General features: G+C 42.6%; 2 protein-coding genes across 3 annotated transcripts in view; one reads left to right on the forward strand and one right to left on the reverse strand.

Moving 5' to 3' along the window:
• The window catches only part of LOC114873970 (serine/threonine-protein kinase S6KL), a 43,280-nt gene that overhangs the window by 18,872 nt on the left and 3,651 nt on the right, over positions 1-20,757 (reverse strand). The window lies entirely within an intron of this gene.
• LOC114873968 (neurofilament heavy polypeptide) lies at positions 13,744-20,651 on the forward strand. The gene is made up of 3 exons (XM_029182785.2): positions 13,744-14,095; positions 18,410-18,966; positions 19,037-20,651. Exons 2-3 carry the CDS (start codon positions 18,418-18,420, stop codon positions 19,889-19,891), a joined length of 1,404 nt encoding a protein of 467 aa, XP_029038618.2. The 5' UTR covers positions 13,744-14,095; positions 18,410-18,417; the 3' UTR covers positions 19,892-20,651.

The raw sequence follows: 20,757 nt of genomic DNA on the forward strand, positions 1-20,757 counted from the left end.
CCTCGGCTACGGGAAGTTAACGATCACCTTGCTTCGTTACATCTCTCTTTCGATCGCGATCTTTAATGAGATACTAGGCGATTTTCCTCCGGCGATCGTTGAAAATTAGATAGGATCGATACCCTGGGATAATTAAGCAACGATGCTTGATGGATAATTCATTGATACGGCGAAGGGTTGTGTAGGGATAAATCGTCTTAGCTTCTGTTATTAACACGTCGACCATCCATGAATGAAATATATTATAAATCGAATGATTCGGAGAAAAATTAATGATTACCTGATATGCAATGCACATAAAATTAAAATTACGATAGCCAAGGGATTTCAAATGATTTAGCAAAGATATCATCTTTTTTTCTATAACCTGTAATTATAAACTTTAACGCAGAGAAACTAATTGTTTTCTGACTATTCATTTCCAACTTCGATCGATCTTTCGATAATATATCCGACAAACATAACTGACGCACGAGCTATGAATCTTATACATGGACATTAATCAACGATATTGCTAAACCTGCCTTCCCCCTAATATCTTCTGGTAACATTTCAGTGTAAATGATAAAGTGGACGATAAATATTTAAAACGTGGATAATCGTTGTTAGCCGAGTCGTGGCCGGCAAACAAACGTTACTTAACAAGATATTTCTAACGTTTCCGATGGGTGTATAGATGTGTGGATCCAGTGAAACGTCCACGACTTTGGCCTTTCCTTGGACCGAAATTAACACATGGTTATTTTCAACGGAGAGCCTCATTGAACAACGCTAAGTTTTATCTCGCGGATCGTAAATTCTCGTTATGCAGTTAGTGAGACTCTCCTAATTGGCAATGCCCAAGGATGAACAAAAGGAAAATATTCTGAGAAAATATATTTTATATTAAAATTTACCACCCCAATTTGCATGCTGAAATTTAATTAAGAAACTAATGTGAATAAAATTCAATCAGTACTCGATTAGCAATAAATTGTAATAGGTACTAAAATTTCTAATCAAAATTCAGGATCACCTTCCTTCTTAAAATGGCATCATATAATTTTTTGTATATCTATTATTATCAGTGACATCAAGCCAAATTCAAGTAAACGATAACCTTGTGATTCATTCTTCCTCCTCTGTTTATTTTGCAAATATTGCAACATTAACTGCAGTCGGTGATTACGTGGCGGATGCATCTCGTTTCCTTTTTTATTGCCCTTAGAACACGCGACAGCCCGTGATTTCGTAACACGACTAATTTCGCGGAAATTGATGAGAATACCTCGTTACTGGAAGAACGTTTGAGATATTTTTGGAAAATTCACGAGATTCTCGGGGGAGATTGAAATGCAACGGAAGGCTTGGAATTTGTCGAAGGTGGTCGTCAGCTCGGGGTTAATCGAATGCGAGGGAAAAATTTGAAAAGCGCCAACGTGACGGATTTCATTCATGATGAGAATTCCCCATATGTGAACTTTGGCAGAATCGCAAACGCTGCATCGCGCACGGAATATCGTTTAGATCGATCAGCATCGCGAAAATGATTTCATTCGAAGAAGACTCTTTGCACATTATCGATCTAATTGGTCAATTGAAAAAGAGAAAAAAAATTATTACTCTTCCCTATAATTAGTATTACCAAAATTGGATACCGCAGCAAATTTGTAAGAATTCTATAAATAATTTATTCAGGCTAATATGTTGCTGCCGTGGCCAATGAATTTTTTACCCAAGAAATAATAATTATCAAGGACCAACATCTCCAACTAATTTAATCATTCAGAGATATCCTTAACCTAGATTTTTTAATCGAATACCCATAACTGTACAAAATAACAGGCTTGTAAAACATCAGAGATCAAAGGATGCTACTTTCGTTGACATTTAAATCTTCGGAATAGCTGAGCAAAATGGAGCCTGTTCCGTTGCGGTAGCGAAAGGGAAGAGGAGCCAGGTCGAACAATAACAATAAAAATCAACCAAACAAGGTATAAATATCGCGTGTTGGGTATTTATGAGAAATATCAGAGACCTTGGAGGAGCTGTGAATCACGCTTCCCGGTATTTTCGAGAAACGCGTATGAATTAAACATTCCATTCGAAGCGAGTCTGGATGTTAATATCGGTTGCTCGACGAATGATATGAAGAAAGAAAACGAACACTTTTCATGAATCTGGCTATTGTAACACAAAGATAATTATATTCCTTAATAATTACCTCAGAATTGGATTAAGATTTCTGGGGACGGAGGACATCAAACCTTTGGTTGAAAAATTGAAATTTATTCTAAATAAAATGAAACAGCAAAAAAAATTTCCATTAGAAATTATTCGACATGGTAAATGGAAGATTCAGAAAAGGGTCCTCTGGAAAATCGGGACCAGGGTTAAACCTACGGCAGTGAAAAATAAGAATCGCGAAAAGCCGTGAAGAACGCGTACTTGAACGGCAATCAAGAGGCGCGAGCTTTCGTTGCAATTTCAATTGTGAATTGAAGCCGAAGGCCGGCGATTTCATATGACCCTAATCGACGCTGTCCCTCGAGAAAGATAAGGGGCCCTTTTGCCGTGACGAACCGACAGCCTCTCCAGAGTATCACGGCTGATTGTCAGCCGTACGGCGATTATCCTCGAGGCCTTTAACATAGCTAAGGTTCCATAACGCTGCCAATGGAATAATACCAGCCGGATATCAGGCCTGTCAGGAAGCTTGATCGCCAGGAGGAAGCAGAGAGTTCTCTAAGGACAGATAGGGAACCGGGCAATCGTACAATGGACGAAGGGTGGAAAAGTACTAAGGCCCGAATGCTTTCTTCGTTCAGTAGTAAAAGATCCAATTTAACCCTTTCACAATAATATCAAGAAGAAAAGAAAATACGCAGGATTAACTTGAAATAAATGTCAAAGCCAATTTGTGAAATCTACTAAAGATTGTGTCACATGTCACGAATGTTTCCTTGAAAAATGAAGTCGAAAGTGACACATAGGGAATGCAAATATTGCGAAAGATGAGGGGACGAAATAGCGAATTGATTTTACAGCCTCTCTATTCGATTGTGTCTCAGAATTAACAAACCGTGGATACATGCTTGCGAAAAATTGTCAAATATTAACTCTATGTCCTCGAGATTGTTTGTCTTCTTGAGTACATACGTGAAAAACATGAAACATGAATATTTCTTTTCAAATAATTTAAATGAATTTCTGAAAACTCCATCAGATACATTGTTAGTCATCGTTCGTACCGTTGCAAACCGTCAGCTGGTGCAAACTTAAAGAAAGGAGCAATAGTGTCTTGAGGATCCCGTGGCAAAATCAAAATGCAACCGTGAGAACGTATTAGCTGCGTCATTGAATCGTTGCGACCCTGAATGCAAACGAGACAGCCAAGTTCGCGGTCGCCTCGGATTTCGTGATCGCGCAACAGAACGACGCCGATTACGACACGACGCGGCGCGGCGCGTCTCTCCGTCAAATGTAAATCGAAACTCGTGTCGTGGCCGGCCAAACAGACCCGTTTCATGGACCATGAACAGGTAAGTCGTCGAGGAAGAAAGAGAGAGTTACCATGACCAGTGGGTGAGAGAAGGGTGCTCATACGCGGTGAGATGCATCGCGCAAACTCACGCATTGTAATTCATCGACGATCAGCTGACGAAGAAGTATGAATGAGCATATCGCGTACGCACTTGGGCCTCTACGTGACCGGCATCGTTCCCTCTGCTTCCACTCGTCCCTTTTTATGTCCTTTTCCGGTGGGTTGTCTTGTTCGAAGATTTTTCGGGAAACGGAAGAGGAAATGTTTCTTTTCGATTCTGAAAGTTGGATACACTCGATCCTTTCGTTTTCTCACTTGGCTAATTAATATTTCAAACATGTTGAGAAGTAATGGCAATTTTATATTACAGGCGTTCGAGTGAATAAATTACAGCAAGTGCAAAAATTTTATGAATCATCCGTTTTTTCTACGTTTATGGAAGGCCTATTTAAGAAAATGAATTGCGGCTATCGCAATCATGCATCATCGCAAACTATTTTGTAACTATTTACCTACGACTAGCAAGGCAATAATTTGCGTACGAAGGAAAACAAGTTTGCTAAAGAATTAACGCGATTTCACGCGATACTCGGCTTGGAGACAAATTATTTATCATTGCAACAAGGGTGTCACGTGCAAACTAGCTAGAAAAGATTCTTTTTATTATACATACATCACAATGTTCCTCAGCAATGTTCCTCCTGCAATAGTACAATAAAATGTTTAACACATAAATTGATAAGAACACATGGCTACTCTGATAACAAAACAAAAAAAAATTGAAATTACACAAAGTGCAATGATGCACCTGAAAAGTGCATGTGCATCCAAAATTTTCGGTTCAATTTATTTTATTACATTTTGAAGCAGAAATATATATATATAATTATTAGTTTCTCCAAATATTTTTCAAACAAAACTTATTAGAAACACGAGTCTTAATATTTCAAGTTGCATACAGAGAAATACACGCATGTACCTGCATGTAAGCGGAAATTGAAGTAACAAAACATCCTGTTTAGGCACAAAATCAACAACAAAATGCAAGGATACCTAAATAACAGAACTTTTCCAGCTGTGAATTGACACACATCGATACCCCGTCCCCTCCGAACGTTTCCCCGATTCTGCGTAGGAAACGAGTCAACCGAGCGATGTAATTCATGGCAACGAGTCAACCATGCAAATCGATTCCTGTGACCGGTTTTGCTAAGGTCGTGTACCATGTAACGAGACCGTTCTCCGTAGCTGGTACCACGAATCTGCGTTTCACCCGCATAATAGATGACTGCCAAACATGCCTCTGTTACTCTCAATTTATTTATTTCCACCGATCGAGCACGAGAAGCATGCAAATACCTATTTCCGAGCCATTGATGTACGGATGAAAGGTAGAATTTGAAATTTAGGATCGGCTAGAATTTCAGCCGTAAATTGTACACTGCACTTTATATAATATACTTTATTTATTTCAACTGTTTTTTTATCAAATCGGTGACCCTCCAAAGATTTCATTCTGTATTGAATTCTACACAAAGCGACGAAATAGACCCTTAGTAATACACCTGTGCTGTACCATACCATGCAAATGCACCAACCGGTTCGTAAAGGTCGGACATTATACCGAGGTCGTTTTCTCCGCGATCCGCAAAGATAGGTACACGGTTCGATCCTTAATCGAGAGTCGCAGAAAGGTAGAAACTAAAGAGCATTTGTACCATCTGGTATCAGGATCACTGGCGATCGAAATTTCAAATTTATAAACTTTGAAGAAATAAATATCATAACTGCGAGTATACCTCAAATCATAAGATCCCCTCCTGTTACCAAAAAAAAAAGGAAACACCAAAATCAGGGGTAGCATGTGCGAACCGTGTGGCAGGATAATCCCCCGGGCCAAAGGAGAATTCCTGAAAAGTAAAATAAAACCGTGCAGGGAACAAGATGGATAGACGAGAGAACCAAGAGGGAGCTGCTCGTTGGCGAGCAGGCTAAAGCGGAGGAGCGAGTTGGTGGATCGAGAGGAGACGGAGGTGAAAGAGGTGAGGGACAAGAAAAAGTCGCGGACGTTAAACCGCCCGCTCGTGGAGCCGCAGGATAAAAAGATAAGAAGAAGAAGTAGAAGAAGAAGGTGGAGGAAGGTATGATCCAGGTAGAGGGAGAATACGAGAAAAGAGGATGAGGTGGAGGAGGAGGTAGAGAAGGGCAAAACATGCACGAGGGATGCAAGAAGGGAGGCGCTGGATGAGCGGAGCGGGAGAGGCAAAGGACGAAGGAAGAGGGGGCTCGAAGAAAGAAGCAGAAGAAGCCGTTTCATCGGGCCTCTGCTCTCTCGAGGTCGCACGTACGTCCGTATAATACTCGTAATACGTGTAATACGGATAATACCTGTAATACCTGTGTAACGCATTACACACCAGCGTAGACCGGCTTCCAAGCGTAGCCGTCAACCGGTCGACGCCGACTCTACGTCCTTGCGGCTCTCGCGACTTTCTTTCCAACCTGTGTTAGCTAACACCTAGCCGAGCTTCTCAGCCGCGATTAGGATGCCATTCGAGTGCCTTACGCGACAATACGAAAGTATCCTCTGCTTTCTACGCCGATGCTTGATCTGCGAGTTCCTTGCTTTTACCAAATTTCCGAATTTAGATCCGACCGAGCTTTTCTACGGTTGATCTATAAAATTATGATGTCTTCGGTAAAACCGAAGCAGGATTAAATGTACGAGGAGAGTGTAGGTCCTTCGTAGACTAGAAGCCTTACATAGGCTAAGTGTGCCAATGACGGTATTAAGATTGATCATGAATATTTCGAGATCGCGAAGTAACCAGGAGGATACCGGTTAACAATCCTTAGAGAATCAGAGGTTAAAATCTGAACAATGCGATCGAGCGAAGGAAGATATTGATTCTTGTCGAAAAGAGAAGAAGACCAGAGCCCGCGTGGATATATCTTGTTCCAGGTCTGGAATCGGAGTCACTGAACGAATCGAAGGCTATTGCTGACTCTGGCCAACAACGATCCAGCTCACGAGCTTCCGACTTGTTGAATTATCATCGAGCTATGCGGCGAATTCGATGCCTGGTCAGAGAGCAGTTAGTTTGCTTCTCGTTCCTCTTCAAAATCATGAATACATGAGAGTGTGAATAATTATATAGTAATTTCTACATGAATGGATACACTTCAGATTTGGATCAACTTCTACTAATAATCAGTTACTCTGAAACGCGACAAGCTTACGCTTTATCCTGTCGTGTTATCAGCAATGAACGAGGAGCATCGATAGAAAAGGAGAAAAGTGTAAAGAGGAAGGAAGAGAAAATCCTGGTTAAATTCCTCCGGCTCGAGCCACTTTGCCAAAGGCTGCTCCGAGCTATTTTCAGCTGACGTCGAAGCTCGTTTCTTTTTCCCCTTGAAGCGTGTTTCTTTGGTAGCAGCAACACGAACAGGGTCGCTGTTCAGCCAGAAACGGGCGAAGCAACAGCAACACACCACCGGAAAGCAAACGCTGGTATGAGACCGATACACGTTGCAACTCGCGATGGAGAGGAGCGGAGTAAAGTTGCCGTTCAGGTTTTGCTGCAGGGGATCGTTAAGATAATCGCTGCTATCCTCATCCTAACTTAGCCTTAGCCGATGTATCTTCGACTCGGCTCCTCTCCAACCCTCTTCGCCCTCCCTCCTTTTCCCCCCTTTCCGTTCATCCTACCATTTAACTCTGTCCTGTTCCCTCTGGAACATACACGACGTGTATGTTCACCTTTCCTTCGACTGTCTCTACCTTTTCTTCGTGGTGCCCGTATACTCTGTCGGTACACGTTGTATCGCGAGCATTAAAGGGAATCGGAGTACTAATTGTGGCGTACGAGATGGCTGAAACGTTTGATGTCTCGAGGGTTCTCGAATCGAATGATGTTGAAATTCTGGATCATCGATTTGCAGTGGTAAACGTAATTTCTAATAAAAGAAATAATTCTACAGTTAGATATCAAATTTGAAATTAATCAAATATCATCAAAGTACTCCCTAAAAATATGATGCGAAGAGAAACAGGCAAAGGAAGACGAGAGCGTTAAACGAAAGAACAATTACACCTGCAGGAGGGAATATGAAGAGACAGACCTTGGGCTCCTTGGAAGATAATCATAACGTTACACGATCCTCGCCATAATGTCGTATAATGTCCACGACACGGCGTGCATTGCACGAAACACCATTTACGTGGTTCTTTCGAAAATTGAGATCAAAAGAAGACGTACGATCCATTCTTCTTTATCGTTTCCCTTTGCCTTCCGTTGACTCGATAAGAAATTAGAGCGACTCGTCGGGTAATTCGCTGTTGAGAAGAATGATACTTTGATGCGAAAGAAGAACAACCAGAATGGAAAATGAAAGAAGGCAAGGATGCACCGAGAGAACTGTCATTTATATTGCACTCATCGTCATCTTGTAATTACCATTCGTGGTTGGTTGGATAGAAGTCGACCACGAGTTGAAGAAGTGATTATGAGGGACTTAAACTACTCGAATTTTAACTCCACGAGTATCAGATGATTAACGTACATATTTTGTATAATTATTAATCTACTACTAATGCAGCCATAATCAACAAAGAATGAATCGACTTAGGAAAAAGCTGGGCTTAATATTATAATTTAAAACAAAGTATGAAAATTTTCCATATGACAAAAATATTGGAAATCTTTTTGCAAAAATATAAGGTATTATTTACAATAGCATTTTATATACGCACTGTAATTGTCTCTTATGATATTTGGAATATTACTGCATCAACAATAGCCAATTGACGATATTAACACTTCTTATGAACACTTATTAATACTTTTTATTTCTTTTTAAACAAAGTCGTTCATCCATGGCTGTATAATCTCTATCCTTTTTGCATGTACTAATTCAACCGCGATAATGATATAGTTGATGCGGCAGGTGATGTTTCATCTTAAAACTGGAACACGAAAGTTGTCGTTCTATTTTAAGAAAAGTAGAAAACTAAAATTAGCACCGAACGATGCTGTTTCTTTTATAAATAGCTTTCAAAGGAGATTGAAATAAAATAGAAAATAAAATGAGGAATTCCAAGGGTTGAGTCTTTTATGTTCGCGAATGGGAGAATCGATAACCCGTTGGAGAAGAAAAATTGCTAACGGGGTGGAAGAAGGAGATAATGGGAGAAAAGAACATTTATTTAGATGACTATTCTTGCCCTTGACTCTGCTGTTTCACTTCTAATTTTATCCCAAACTCCAGCCGGTTTTGATACCAGCCCATGTTTCTTGTGCCGCAACAGGGTTGAACCTGAAGAGACCTGACCATTCAGATAACTAATTGAGTAATTGGCGATTTTAGTGGAACTCGACATCGAGATGATCATCGCGCCACGTTTAATTGAAAGTTTCTGTTAAAGAGATAACGCGCCTTTGATAAATCTGGTCGATCCCAGTGAAAAATATGAAATCACTCATATAAACACGATTCGTGTAATTTCATTCGCCTCGACCATGAAGTAACGATTTAAAAAAGCGAATAATTTGATTTTCAAATATATTCAGACTAGTAAATTCGTATAAATCCTTTAAAGTGTACTCGAAACACATAAATTTGCATGTAAACGAGATTTACAAAGAGACTGTTGAAAATTTACAAGTTTCTAACATGGTAAAAAATTAAAGTCATAAATCACGGGTTATTTGTTCGTCAGAAATTTTTACAATCATTCGCGAACTAACGAACCAATGATTTCCGAAGAATTCTCAAACAACCACGGCTCTTTGTCCGTTTTTTTGCATTCTTCCTAATGATGCCTCTGTTTTTAAATGAGCCTCTGTTACACGTCCTTGATGCACGTACTCGACTGTGAAAAATCACGATGCCGACGTACATCGTGATCATCCACGAATACAACATACATATTTACAATAACTCTTTCACATTTCCCCAAAGTCGTGTCACCTTTTCGCGACAAGGTACACGGGATTGCTCTGTAGCACCGGTCAGGCAATTCATTAAAATGCAAATTAACGGGGGATTATGAAGGAAAAAGGTGAACGTTCTGAATACTCATAAAGCGAGGTAAAAATTTAACGGTCCACGGTAACATATTGCCTAACGATCGAAAGAATATAGACGATAGATAATTTCGAGGTTGTTCGGCTCGTGAGTCACGCTTCTTATTATCATCAGGAAGCCCATGGACACGAACGATCAAAGGCCATACCTTGTCCAAATACAATAATTTATAACTTTATGGATCTCGAATTCCGGACACGATCGAAACTCGTCGCGATAAACACGGATGTTTTTCGCCAAGTAAAACGATCAGAAGTGGGAGGAAATATTCGGGAAGCAATGTTAGCAATAAATTTCTAAGTCTAACGAACCAAGAATTGGGACTCCCAAAGCTTAGAGCCTGTTGCGAATACCATGCGTTGCCGACTCTGTGGATTATGGTATCTAGAGATTGCATAGCGCAAATAACGATCTGCCAATTTGGCAAGTCATATTTTCTTATCGAATAAAAATCATGCGAAAAAGTTATTATGTACCTATAAGAAGGTGCAGACTGAACGAAAAAGGACGACTCAACAGGTGAATAAGATCCGTCTACAGGAAAAAGCTGTGATTCCATGGCAACGCGAGAAATCCATGGTTTCCACGGTATGGAATCGTGTCTATTTTAAGCTGGAAATCTCTACAATTACCGGACCGTTTCAGTTGGCTGTTGGTGCACGCAAAAAGCGTATTTTTCAACATCAGCAGCGCCGCTAACGGTACGTAACGGTTGGGAATCGCTGGTTGTAAGGTGGTCGTTTCCTCGGCAACTGGCACCAGAGGATCCAGGAAGAACGTGGATTCACCACGCTCTCCTCTGTTCGAACGATCACCACCGACAGGAAAACGCGTAATGACGTTCGACGTCATTACGCGTTTTCCTGTAGGCAACGCGGCTATTTCTGTACAACTCCTGTATCCTTTATTTTTCCCCCTCGTCCTGAACAGGATGAACAAAAACGTTCTCTGGCAATACGATCCTGCCGTGTCGTTCGTGTTGGATGAAATAAATTGAACGAGTGCTGGACGTGAATTGGCATAATTTGATCGGGACGATGAAATATAATTAATGATTACTGTTATTGGAATATCAAAATAAGAAATGTTGAAAGAAAAAGCTACATCTCTCAAGGGAACCATAACAGAGAATAATTATCGTAAGGTTCTCTGCTACAGGTGTAAGATGAATAATCGGTTTCCTGGCTCCTGTTGTTAGCAAGACGAATGCAAGTGTTGCCAAGAACGCGTTCATTTGTTCACGTTCCATGAAGTAAACGAAGCCTGTGCCGATCAGGAAACATTTATGACCGTTCGCAATCATCTGCCGTGCGATCTTAATCGGTAGCGAGTCGCTTTGCCTTCAGAGAATCTGTTTATCTGTTAACACTCCCAGTGATATTACCTGACGAAGCATTTTTCTGTTTCCTTTTCGTGACGGCAAAATGAGTACAGATGGTATCATCGAATAAACAGGTATTTTAAGAAAAATAGAATCGTCAGAGGAATTCTTTTCCTCGTCGTATCATTGTGCGTGGGATACACGATGGTAAATCGGCGCGATTAACATCGAAACGTCGTTTAAAATCGCGGTACCTTAAAACCCGGTGATTTCAACGATTCAGCGAAGAGAGGAAAGCCTTGCGAACAACGAGCACGCGTCCAATAGCCGCTGATCAAATCTCTCTCGACGAATCCTGACCAAAATGGCAACCACTCGATGATAAATCATCGACCACGACTGTGCTCGTCCTCGAGGAATTCGGAGGTCGAGGAAACGGACGAGGACAGATCTTTGGAGAACGATACACCTGTGAACAATAATTCTATCTAACACCTGTTAAAATTCACAGTTTTTCTTCTAATTTTTCTTCAATTACCAAGCGTGTCTTGTAAGATAATAGAAGAGTAAAAATCCCTAGAGAAGTGGCCATCGGCGCCAGGTATCGACGACCTCGCGTCAGACGACGACCTTCGCCCTGAGACGGGAACCGGTCTAAGCGTCGAGATGCGTCGCGTCGCTTCGTTGACCCGACCATGGCAGACAACAGTTCGTCGAGGATCGAATCGATTCGCGATGGAAAATCGCGAGGGACCGAGAGCCGCGGCCTCGTTTGTCGCACGCATCTTGCACGCATTCAGCGTTTACATAACGCGGCGAGACACGCGCTCGAGACGAACAGGAAACAAGCTCGATGACTCACGACCGACTCTTCAACGTTACGAAAATGATTTACATTTGCGTTAATTTGATCACGATTGCCATTGGCTATGTTCTTCAGTATTCTTGAAATTTTCTGAACTCTTTAGTTCGTTAGGACGTCGTTTCTTTAATTTATTTCATTGAACGGAGGTCTTTTTGCATCTTGTTGCGAATAGCTTAATTGAAATTAGGGTACAGTTTGCTAATGATAAGGGTTAATTAATTTCTTGTCAGAATGAGATAAGTCGAATGAACTTTTTAAAAACACCTGGCAATGATTCAGAAGCCAGGGAACATTCGCAAAGCTTAAACTGTTATGACGCCAACACGGTCAAATTAGAATTAGTTAAGGTCTGTTAGAAATTCCAGGCGGATTTCCGTCGCGTAAACGAGCTCCACGAAAGTCGCATCTTTCGGGCTGTCCGGTATGTTGGACACGTGCGAGACGATTCCGTTTACGCTCGTTGAGAGTAGCATCCTTATTGATAAACCAGAAAAACAAGCATAACGTATCTTATTGTCGCGAAAAGACGCGTAAATAGAATGATTCGAGTGTTGAAGACAGAAGAATTTGTTCTGCACGGTTAAAGAAAGGAATTATCATTCAAGTGTGAACGCAAGAACGTAATAAGAGAACGTATACGCAGCGATAGCGATGTGCATTAACATAATATAATGCAATGTCGTTTTAATATTTCCGATTTAGTAATAATCCAACTGGAAGCACGTAGAATGTTGACCTTTTATCTTATTCACACTCGTGTATGCTATGAGAAGAAAAATGTTTAATAGAATATAGTTGAACGTGACCTGAATGAAAAAAAAATCAGATATTTGTATAAAATATCGTGTAGATTACGAAGGAGGCCAGAAAAATCACCTACCGACCAATCAACATGTCCTAATATCTCGATCGCGGTCAAACATCAAGGTCCTTTTCACGTTTATCAACCTGCCACCGAGTTACACTTCCGATCGACGCTGAATCATGAGGACGTTTGATGAGGGAACAAAAATAGAATTGATCGAAATGGTTCTCTTCGAATCAGGAAAATATTTTATCAAAGAATACTATGCGAAGATGAAAAAAAAAAATGTTTTTTCATCAAGATTCAAGTTTTCAGCACCCATGGAACCGAACACAAGAAGATAAAACTACTACACGACTGAAGCTCCGAAAAGGAGATCCCATCGAAACCCTTATAAAATATCAAAATTTCAACTCCTCGATTCACTCCACGAACGTATCTCACAGAAATACAAATTAACACGTGTCTCCCACTAAGAGGATCAAGCAACACGCGTACAATCTCTCCAACCGAACATCCCAAGCATTCTTTCCGACGTCCAAACGTTCTTACTCGTTTCCATCCGATTTTGTCGACCCTAACAAGATCCATGTTGATCCAGAAGGAAGTACCAAGAATCCATTGTGCACCAGAAGAGCATGGAACCGATCGGCAGATTGAAAAATCCGTAAGTTTCTTTGACACTGTGGAGCCTAACCATCCGGAAAAGCATCGACGGATGAAATGGTCGAGGAGGCACGAGTCGCGTTACAGATCCGACTCGATGCTTGAAAATCTGTCTGTGGTTCCTTTTGCTCCTGCTTCGAGCACGACGTGGGTCGTGTAGAGAGGAATCGGCCAACACAGGACCGACAGCCAACACACGACACAAGAGATCTCGATCCACGGAGGAAGAAGGAAAAGCGACTGTAAGGGAAGCAAACGTGACTGAAACGGACAGAGTACGGGTCACAGGTGGACAAAGGGGTGAGGTGGAGGGATCTGTAGATAGGTGGAGGAAAGAAGAAGGATCGAAGAGAGACGAGAAGAGAAGAGTAAAAGAGGGGCCCCTAGCGATGACGGGCGAAGAGGGTCGGGGCCCCCTATACGATCCTGGCCAAGCTGAACCGCTGGTGGGTAAATGGGTATATAAGCGGGGCCCCGACGATTCCATCACGACACACGACCCAACCTTCATCCCGATCACCAACGGTTGTTCCCTTGCAAACGAGCATAATTGCACGCGCGCGAATAAAAAACACAGAGAGAAAGAAAGAAAGAGGAGAGTACATCTTGAACGGTGCATCTCTTCGATATTCCTCTTTTGTCTGGGCTGTTTGGCCGAGTTCCATTACGGGGAGTTCGACTGAGTTTTAACCGGTCTCTCCAGCGACAGTTTAATCGGTGAGAGTATTCCTTGGCCAGACAAGGAGCAGCAGGAAGAGCCAGGACCGGGTCACTAGAGTCGACAACAACTGTTGCTGTTACCAGTTCCACGGACGACAGAAAAAATACGTGAGTAACATTTTTTTTTTTCTATGAAATCTATTCCCTTTTTTTTTTCTTTGCTTATGCATCAGGTTGACAGGTCTAGGGATCTCGATTCGATCAAATATTTTGAATTGGTAGTCTTTCCTAAGGAAAAAGGCGATACGAGGGATTATTCGGTTTATTATTCACATTTCATTTAATAGTTCATTTAATAATTAAAAGAAGTAATGGGATTTTTGCATACATCGCCTTTTTCTTTAAATAAGAGTAATATAAATACAATCTGAATAATGGAATAATATTTGAACGCATACGTCAACTGAATCGAATAAATTAATTCCCTCTGAAAGTCTAATTATCCTAGTTTATCGAAATGTCCGAGATGAATTTTGCCAGAAAACATTTCCACTGCAATCGTGGCCTAAAGTGGTCTACGCACACTGAAACGTGTTCCGGTGCATGCACCAAGTCCTAGGTTTTATGAAATTGCAATAGCATTCTGATTTCTGCATCGATGCAAACCGATACCAATCTACACACATTGTAACCTGCATCGTGAAACCTAGGAACCGATACGTGTATCGATACATATGTACCTCGGTATGTGTAATTTGCTTTACGATAGCTGATCAGACTTGATTATAGCTGAAGTTTGTTATTTCAATCTATCAATCGATCCATAGTGAACGTCGTGGCGTACACGCTTTTGTTTTCAATTAACAACAGACAAAGAACTGAAAATTTGGAAATCTTAATTGATACAGGAATTGAAAAAGATTTTAGAAGAAAAACGCTGGTGATACAAGTAAGATATACAATTTATAGAAAGGTTCTCCGTAAGATCCGTGAAATAACTATCTTCGAAATCCGGTGATTGAAAGAAAATCCTAAACTATCGTCGAAACGTATAATTTCTTCGTAGATTTCTCAACGAATGACCGCGTGTTTGCGTAACTTATTTCCTCCTCCTCCTCTTGCAACCTACTGTTCTTTTTTTTTTTCAATTCGTCCTTCTCTCACGGTGGATATTTCCTCGCGACTAATTAGCTAGTCGCTAATCAGTTTAATCTGCGAGTTAGCGAGGCTGCGACACAGCTAGACGCGAATGAGCCAACCGAGGATCTTCTAATCTCCTTTCGACAAGAAGAAACGAGAAATCGCGCGACTAATTTTCGCATAATTTTCTTTTCACAATTATTAACCCTTCCATTTCGAAGTCTCGTAACGCGATTGCTGACACAGGGAACGCTTTACACGAACTTCCAAGTAATTCCGATAAGCTGAGTTCGCGGAATTCCGCTGAATTTGAACGATTCATTTTGAAAATTGATTCAAATGACCGGCATTCCTGTACGTTCGCGTCAACTGCGACGCATTCCTCGTCCGGTTGATTCAATGTGGTTAGATTAGATCGACAATCGCGAGCCTCGAAATGGATAAGAGGTCGATAATAAGCGAGGTATCGCGAATAATAGAAGGCGAGAAAGAGGATGGAGGGAGAGAGAAAACGAGAGAAGGGCAGAAAGCATTGAAGCGGTGAACCACTTGACGGGTCGCGTCTTCTTTTGTAACTGGCTACCACCATTATTACATCTCTGATGATCTTGATAAGGTAATGGGTGTCCATCATCTTTCACAGGCATTTCCTCTTCGTCGACCAATCCCTGCTCGTTGGATCGTGCCTTCAATCTTTTTCTTCTTCTCCTCGTACCACTGGTTCGATCGTTTCACTCGGTCGGTTCTTTTATATTAATCGAAACGTGGAACGCGAAACGAGCGCTTTCTCGCAGAAACACGCACTCTACCAAACGAACGTGTAACTCTAAAGCTCTCGTGACTCGCAAAGTAATTTGCAATTAACTCTATTGCGGCCCATTGCGTCCGCTTGCAACACGATCCAACCTGAACGATTGTTATTAACACGCCGACTGACATGAAAACAATCGTGTCCAAGGACCATTGCTTTTTTCTATTTTTATTTCAAATATATTACTCACAAGTTAGAAACAAAATACTGTTCCTTTTTGACAGATATTGCCAATAGAGAAGGTAGTCGCGGTGGAATTTGGACAGACTCTGTACACGCCTCCAAGCATTCACCTCTTTTTTCTTTTTTTTCTTCAACAACTCTTGGTTTACGTAGTCTGAAGCAAAGTCTGAACGATTCGGAGCGACGAAAGTCGACGGCTCGGCCAAGCAACATTACCAAACGCGCGAACTCGCGCGCTGGTACACGCTTGGCCATCGTAAAAACTGGATTGTTGCATTGCCTCTTTTCCTCTCTTTATCCCTCGTTCCTGTCGTTTTCCCTCTCCGAGGAGCCGCGAACACCTTCTCCTTCTTGGAGAACGCATTCCAACCTGGTCGCGTTCTCCAGAAGGCGTGCCGTTCGTGATAACCAGGCCATTTTTCTCCTCCGCGAATGTAACTCCCGGTGTCGTCCTAATTTTTAACATTCTCATTCGAAATATTAATTAGCCTCTTCGGGAGAATCGTTGACGAGCGTCTATGATAGAGAAGGTTCGCGAACGTGGACAACTTCCTCTCGGTATAAATTACTCGCTCGATTGGCCGCGTGTTTGAAGCGGAAGGTCGCTCGACTCGGAACGTTCGTTGCGTTTGTTGTTTCTTATAGTTTAATGTATACTGCCCACCATTCGCCTCGGTTGTCGAGAGATACTATTTATTATGCCTATCTTAGATATGGGTTAGGCTGCTTCTATTAAAACACACTGTACTCGAAGCTACTTCTTGATATTACAGAAACCAGGACAGAGCTATTATTTTCAAAGATTTTCGATGGATTTTCATTAGTATCGATCGGATTGTAATTGAAGTTTCAAGTTGGCAAGCCTGCTGCATGATAAATTTCGTCAGCGTTTTATTTCGCCTCGAGTCGCAACACGGTGTCGCATGGACACCACGCGTCGATTGTCTCCGGTTTCGCGTCTGCCCACTCGTTTTCTACCATTCGTTCAACGCGATCCTCGTCCATACGATATCGACGTGCGCAACAGAATCGATTTACACGACGATGAGCCCCCATACGGTGTTCACAATTGAACGTTAGAATTAAATTTCACTCGTCGGAGTGATAGTTTCGAACCAGGCGGTATCTTGATTCGAACGAGGTGCGCGGTGTCCTCTCTTCTTCCGTTTCCATCCGCTCCGGAAGTTGCACCCATGCTTTCCGTTCGCGATCCACGCAACGCTCTTTTGACTCTCGTTTGATGATACGAATAAATTTCTGTCATTATTTTCATCGTTTCCAATGAAAAGCTAGCCAATTAGAAAGACAATGCGCGTAGTTCCTCGCTGGGTACTTAATAATTTTTGCATTTAATTTCTTTCTCATTAATGGATGAATTAGAGAATGTTTAATTCCCAGCTTTTATCTACGATCATTTCCCTAAAATCAACGGTTCGTTCAATGAAATCGCAGCGCAGGAATGACCCCCTCAGGTAATCTCGCGGCGAGCATCCGGTGGCGAACACGCAACAACGACACACGTGTTGCATGCGAACGATTAATTCGCGGTAGAACGAAGAAGAAGCGAGATGATCCCGAGTGAGAGGAAGAAAGAGACAGCCGTCCGTGCGTGGATAAGTCGCGCGAACACGCTTGCGGGATCGTAACGAGCGCGAGGGGCGCGCATCCTGTCATTAGCTCCATAACGCTCGCCTTATTCAAAGCATTCGGTTCAATGTCACTCGTCCCTCTCCTTCCTGCCGGTTCTTCCACAACAGCCCCTTGTCCATCCTTCCCTCCCTTTTTCCCGCCTCTCTCGACTCTCGTTCGCTCGATTTTCGTCCATTCATACGGCCGTCTCCATTCATTCGTGCCAACTAGGGTAGACGCGCCGCCATTTATAACCACTTCGAGAATTTTTATCATTTTCGACTTGTTCGTTTTTCAAACCACGGATAAAAATAAATTGTAATCAATTATACAGAGCTTTTAAAAATATTTTCAAATGATCTTTCTTACATATTTCGATAGTTTTCTAGAGCAAAAAGAAAATTTCACAAACTATTCTTGATTTTAGAAATCTAAAATTCAATATGAAAAAATATCGTCAGAATCAATACGTCGGTGTAGTAGCCATAATCGGTACGTCTACCCTATCAGAGAGTTTGCGCACTCACGTCCGCTCTTCTAACTGGGAGATTAAGAGGAACTACGTTCCCTGGTAGAACTTCCTCTCTCTCTCTTTCTCTCCGTACCATCAAAGTGATTCTCAACTGCCCAGTTGAATAGAATTTTCAAAGGAAACTTCGTCAACCTCTGAATCGTTCGACTGTCCCGGGATCATATTGATATTTTGAATTTCTTTACAGATATCAAGATGATGAAGCTGATCGTATTAGGGATGATGTGCTTATTGGGGCTGAAGGCGACGCTCGCCATGCCCGTGGCCGAGAACCAAGAACCTCTTCAGGTGGTACCGCTCGAGAAATCCGCGACAGCCCCAAAAGCTGTGGGAGTTGAGGAAGCTGTCGTAGCGGCACAAGCTCAGGAAGCTGCTGTTCCAGCAGTGCCAGCGGTTCCGGTTCAACCTGAACAACAAGTGCAGCCTGAGAAACCAAGCGCGAGGAGCGAGCCTGCAGCTGAGAATCTTCAGCTAACCGAGAAGGCGGAAGAAAAGAAAGAGGATGCTCAACAAGCGAAACCTGAGGACAAGAACGAAGAGGCCGTAGCAGAGAAGAAGTCCGAGCAACCCTTGCCGCAGGAGGCTCAACAGGCACCTGCTCAGGAACAAAAGGCTGAACAAGCTCAGGAAGGCAAGAAAGAAGAGGAGACCCTGAAACAGGCTGCCTCCGAAGCGCACGAAGCTGTGCAGGCTGCGCCTCAGGAACAGAAACAAGAGGCCGTTGAAGTACCAGCCGAACAAGCTGTAAGTATCATAATGAAAACGTTTCTCTTGTTGTTCTGAGCATAGTTTCTATGAAATATTTCTATTGCAGAAGGTTGCGGTCGTGGAAGGCAAGAGTGCTGAACAACAAAGCGAATCCGCGGAAAAGACCTCTGAAGCCAGCAAAGAGGAATCCAAGGAAGAGAAGAAACCTGAAGAAGCGAAACCCAGCGTAAGAAAGGAAGACGAATCGAGCTCTACCGTCTCCGAGGAATCCAAGGAATCGTCGCAACCCGCCACCGAAGACAAGAAACTCGACAAACCTCAGGAAGAACAAGAGAAAGAGAAGAAGGCTGAAGAGAAACCCGACCGTGTAACTCGTGACGCTGAAGAATCCGCCCCAGAAGCCAAGAAACCGGCTCAACCAGCTGAACAACAATCCCCAGCTCCGGCGGAAGCTGAGAAGACCCAAGCGGAACAAGCTAAAACACCCGAGGAGAACAAACCAGCTGTCCAGAGCGAGAAGACCGAACCCGCTGTAGAACAACCGGCAGTTAGCTCCGAGGAGTCGGTCAAGAGCGAGGAGAAGACCGAATCCGAGGCTCAGAATCCTGAAAAAGAAGCCAAGAGCTCGGAAGCTTCGTCGTCTCAAGAATCCACCGAGTCACAGGCAAAACCTGACGAGTCTAGCCAAGCAAAACGCGACACCGCAGCGGAGGCTCAACCTCAGGCAAAGGCTGAACAAGCCGAGGAGAAGAAGGAAGAGCCGCAGAAGAAACAAGAAGTCGAAAAGGAGGCGAAGGAACGTTCTGATGAATCGTCGGAAGACAAGTCAGCCGAGAAGAAGGAAACCAAGAGCAGCGAGGAAGAGAAATCCTCCGAGGAGTCAAAGGAGTCCAAGCCAGCCGCTGACGAGTCCAAACCGGAACTGTTGCCCAAGCCGCAGGAGTTATTCCACAAGGAATAACGGTCCCAGCAGCGAGTGGGAAGACGAACAACGGTAGCCCCTAGAAGCAGCAACATCGTAATTGCTCGCTAAGTCGAGACACTGCGTTCAACATCCGACCGACATCATATGTAATCGCGCGAGTTCTTCCCCGGATAGAAGCGAAACGGGATAGAGCGTGTACGTCAGGAGAAGTACGAACGAGAAACGAGAGAAAGAGATTGACAGAGAGAACGAGACGGTGTGAAAGTGTATTATCGGTGCGAATGGATGATAGAGAGAGAGAGAGAGAGAAAGAGAGAGAGAAAGATTGGACGATGAATTTTCTGGCAGGGTCCAACTTCCCCGGCGCGCTACGATTCCGAGAAAATTTATCGACTATCGGGGCAGGATGACCACGTGAAACCTGGCTGTGAAGGGATAGACTTATAGAAAAGACGTCGAATCAAGATCCTGAGGAAGACAACGACGACGACGATCATCACGTTCGAGACACGAGTCTTTGGAACTTACTCGATCAGGAACACGTGGCCACCCTTCGGGATCTGACGCTTGGCGCACGCCAGGTATCATCAATCCTTATTCGTCCCGGTGGACATTGCGATCTGTCCGCGGGGACGAAATCGGCCCCCCTCTAATATTTAGTATCCTCGTCCCAAATTCCCAAGTGATTTTTTTTTTTTCATCTTTTTTTTTCTCTCCTTCCTTTTTATTTTTGTCTCAAAAACCACACATGAACCACAACCACAACCTCATCCCAATAAACTAGTGTGTAGCTCGACTCTGTCTTCTTTTTTTTTAGAGATACGTGTCATTATTATTATTAATATTATTATTATTATTACGATTTAGTACCAGTACCGCTATTATTATTAATATTATTATTT

This window comes from Osmia bicornis, chromosome 12 (genome assembly GCF_907164935.1).
Source record: "Osmia bicornis bicornis chromosome 12, iOsmBic2.1, whole genome shotgun sequence".
Taxonomy (NCBI): Eukaryota; Metazoa; Arthropoda; class Insecta; order Hymenoptera; family Megachilidae; genus Osmia; species Osmia bicornis.

What these genes read in the sequence shown, in the direction of transcription:
- LOC114873968 (XM_029182785.2), top strand. Translation starts at nt 18,418, where the DNA reads ATGATGAAGCTGATCGTATTAGGGATGATGTGCTTATTGGGGCTGAAG. An exon ending in AAGTACCAGCCGAACAAGCT is followed by an intron (nt 18,967 to 19,036) that starts GTAAGTATCATA and finishes TTTCTATTGCAG; the next exon opens with AAGGTTGCGGTCGTGGAAGG.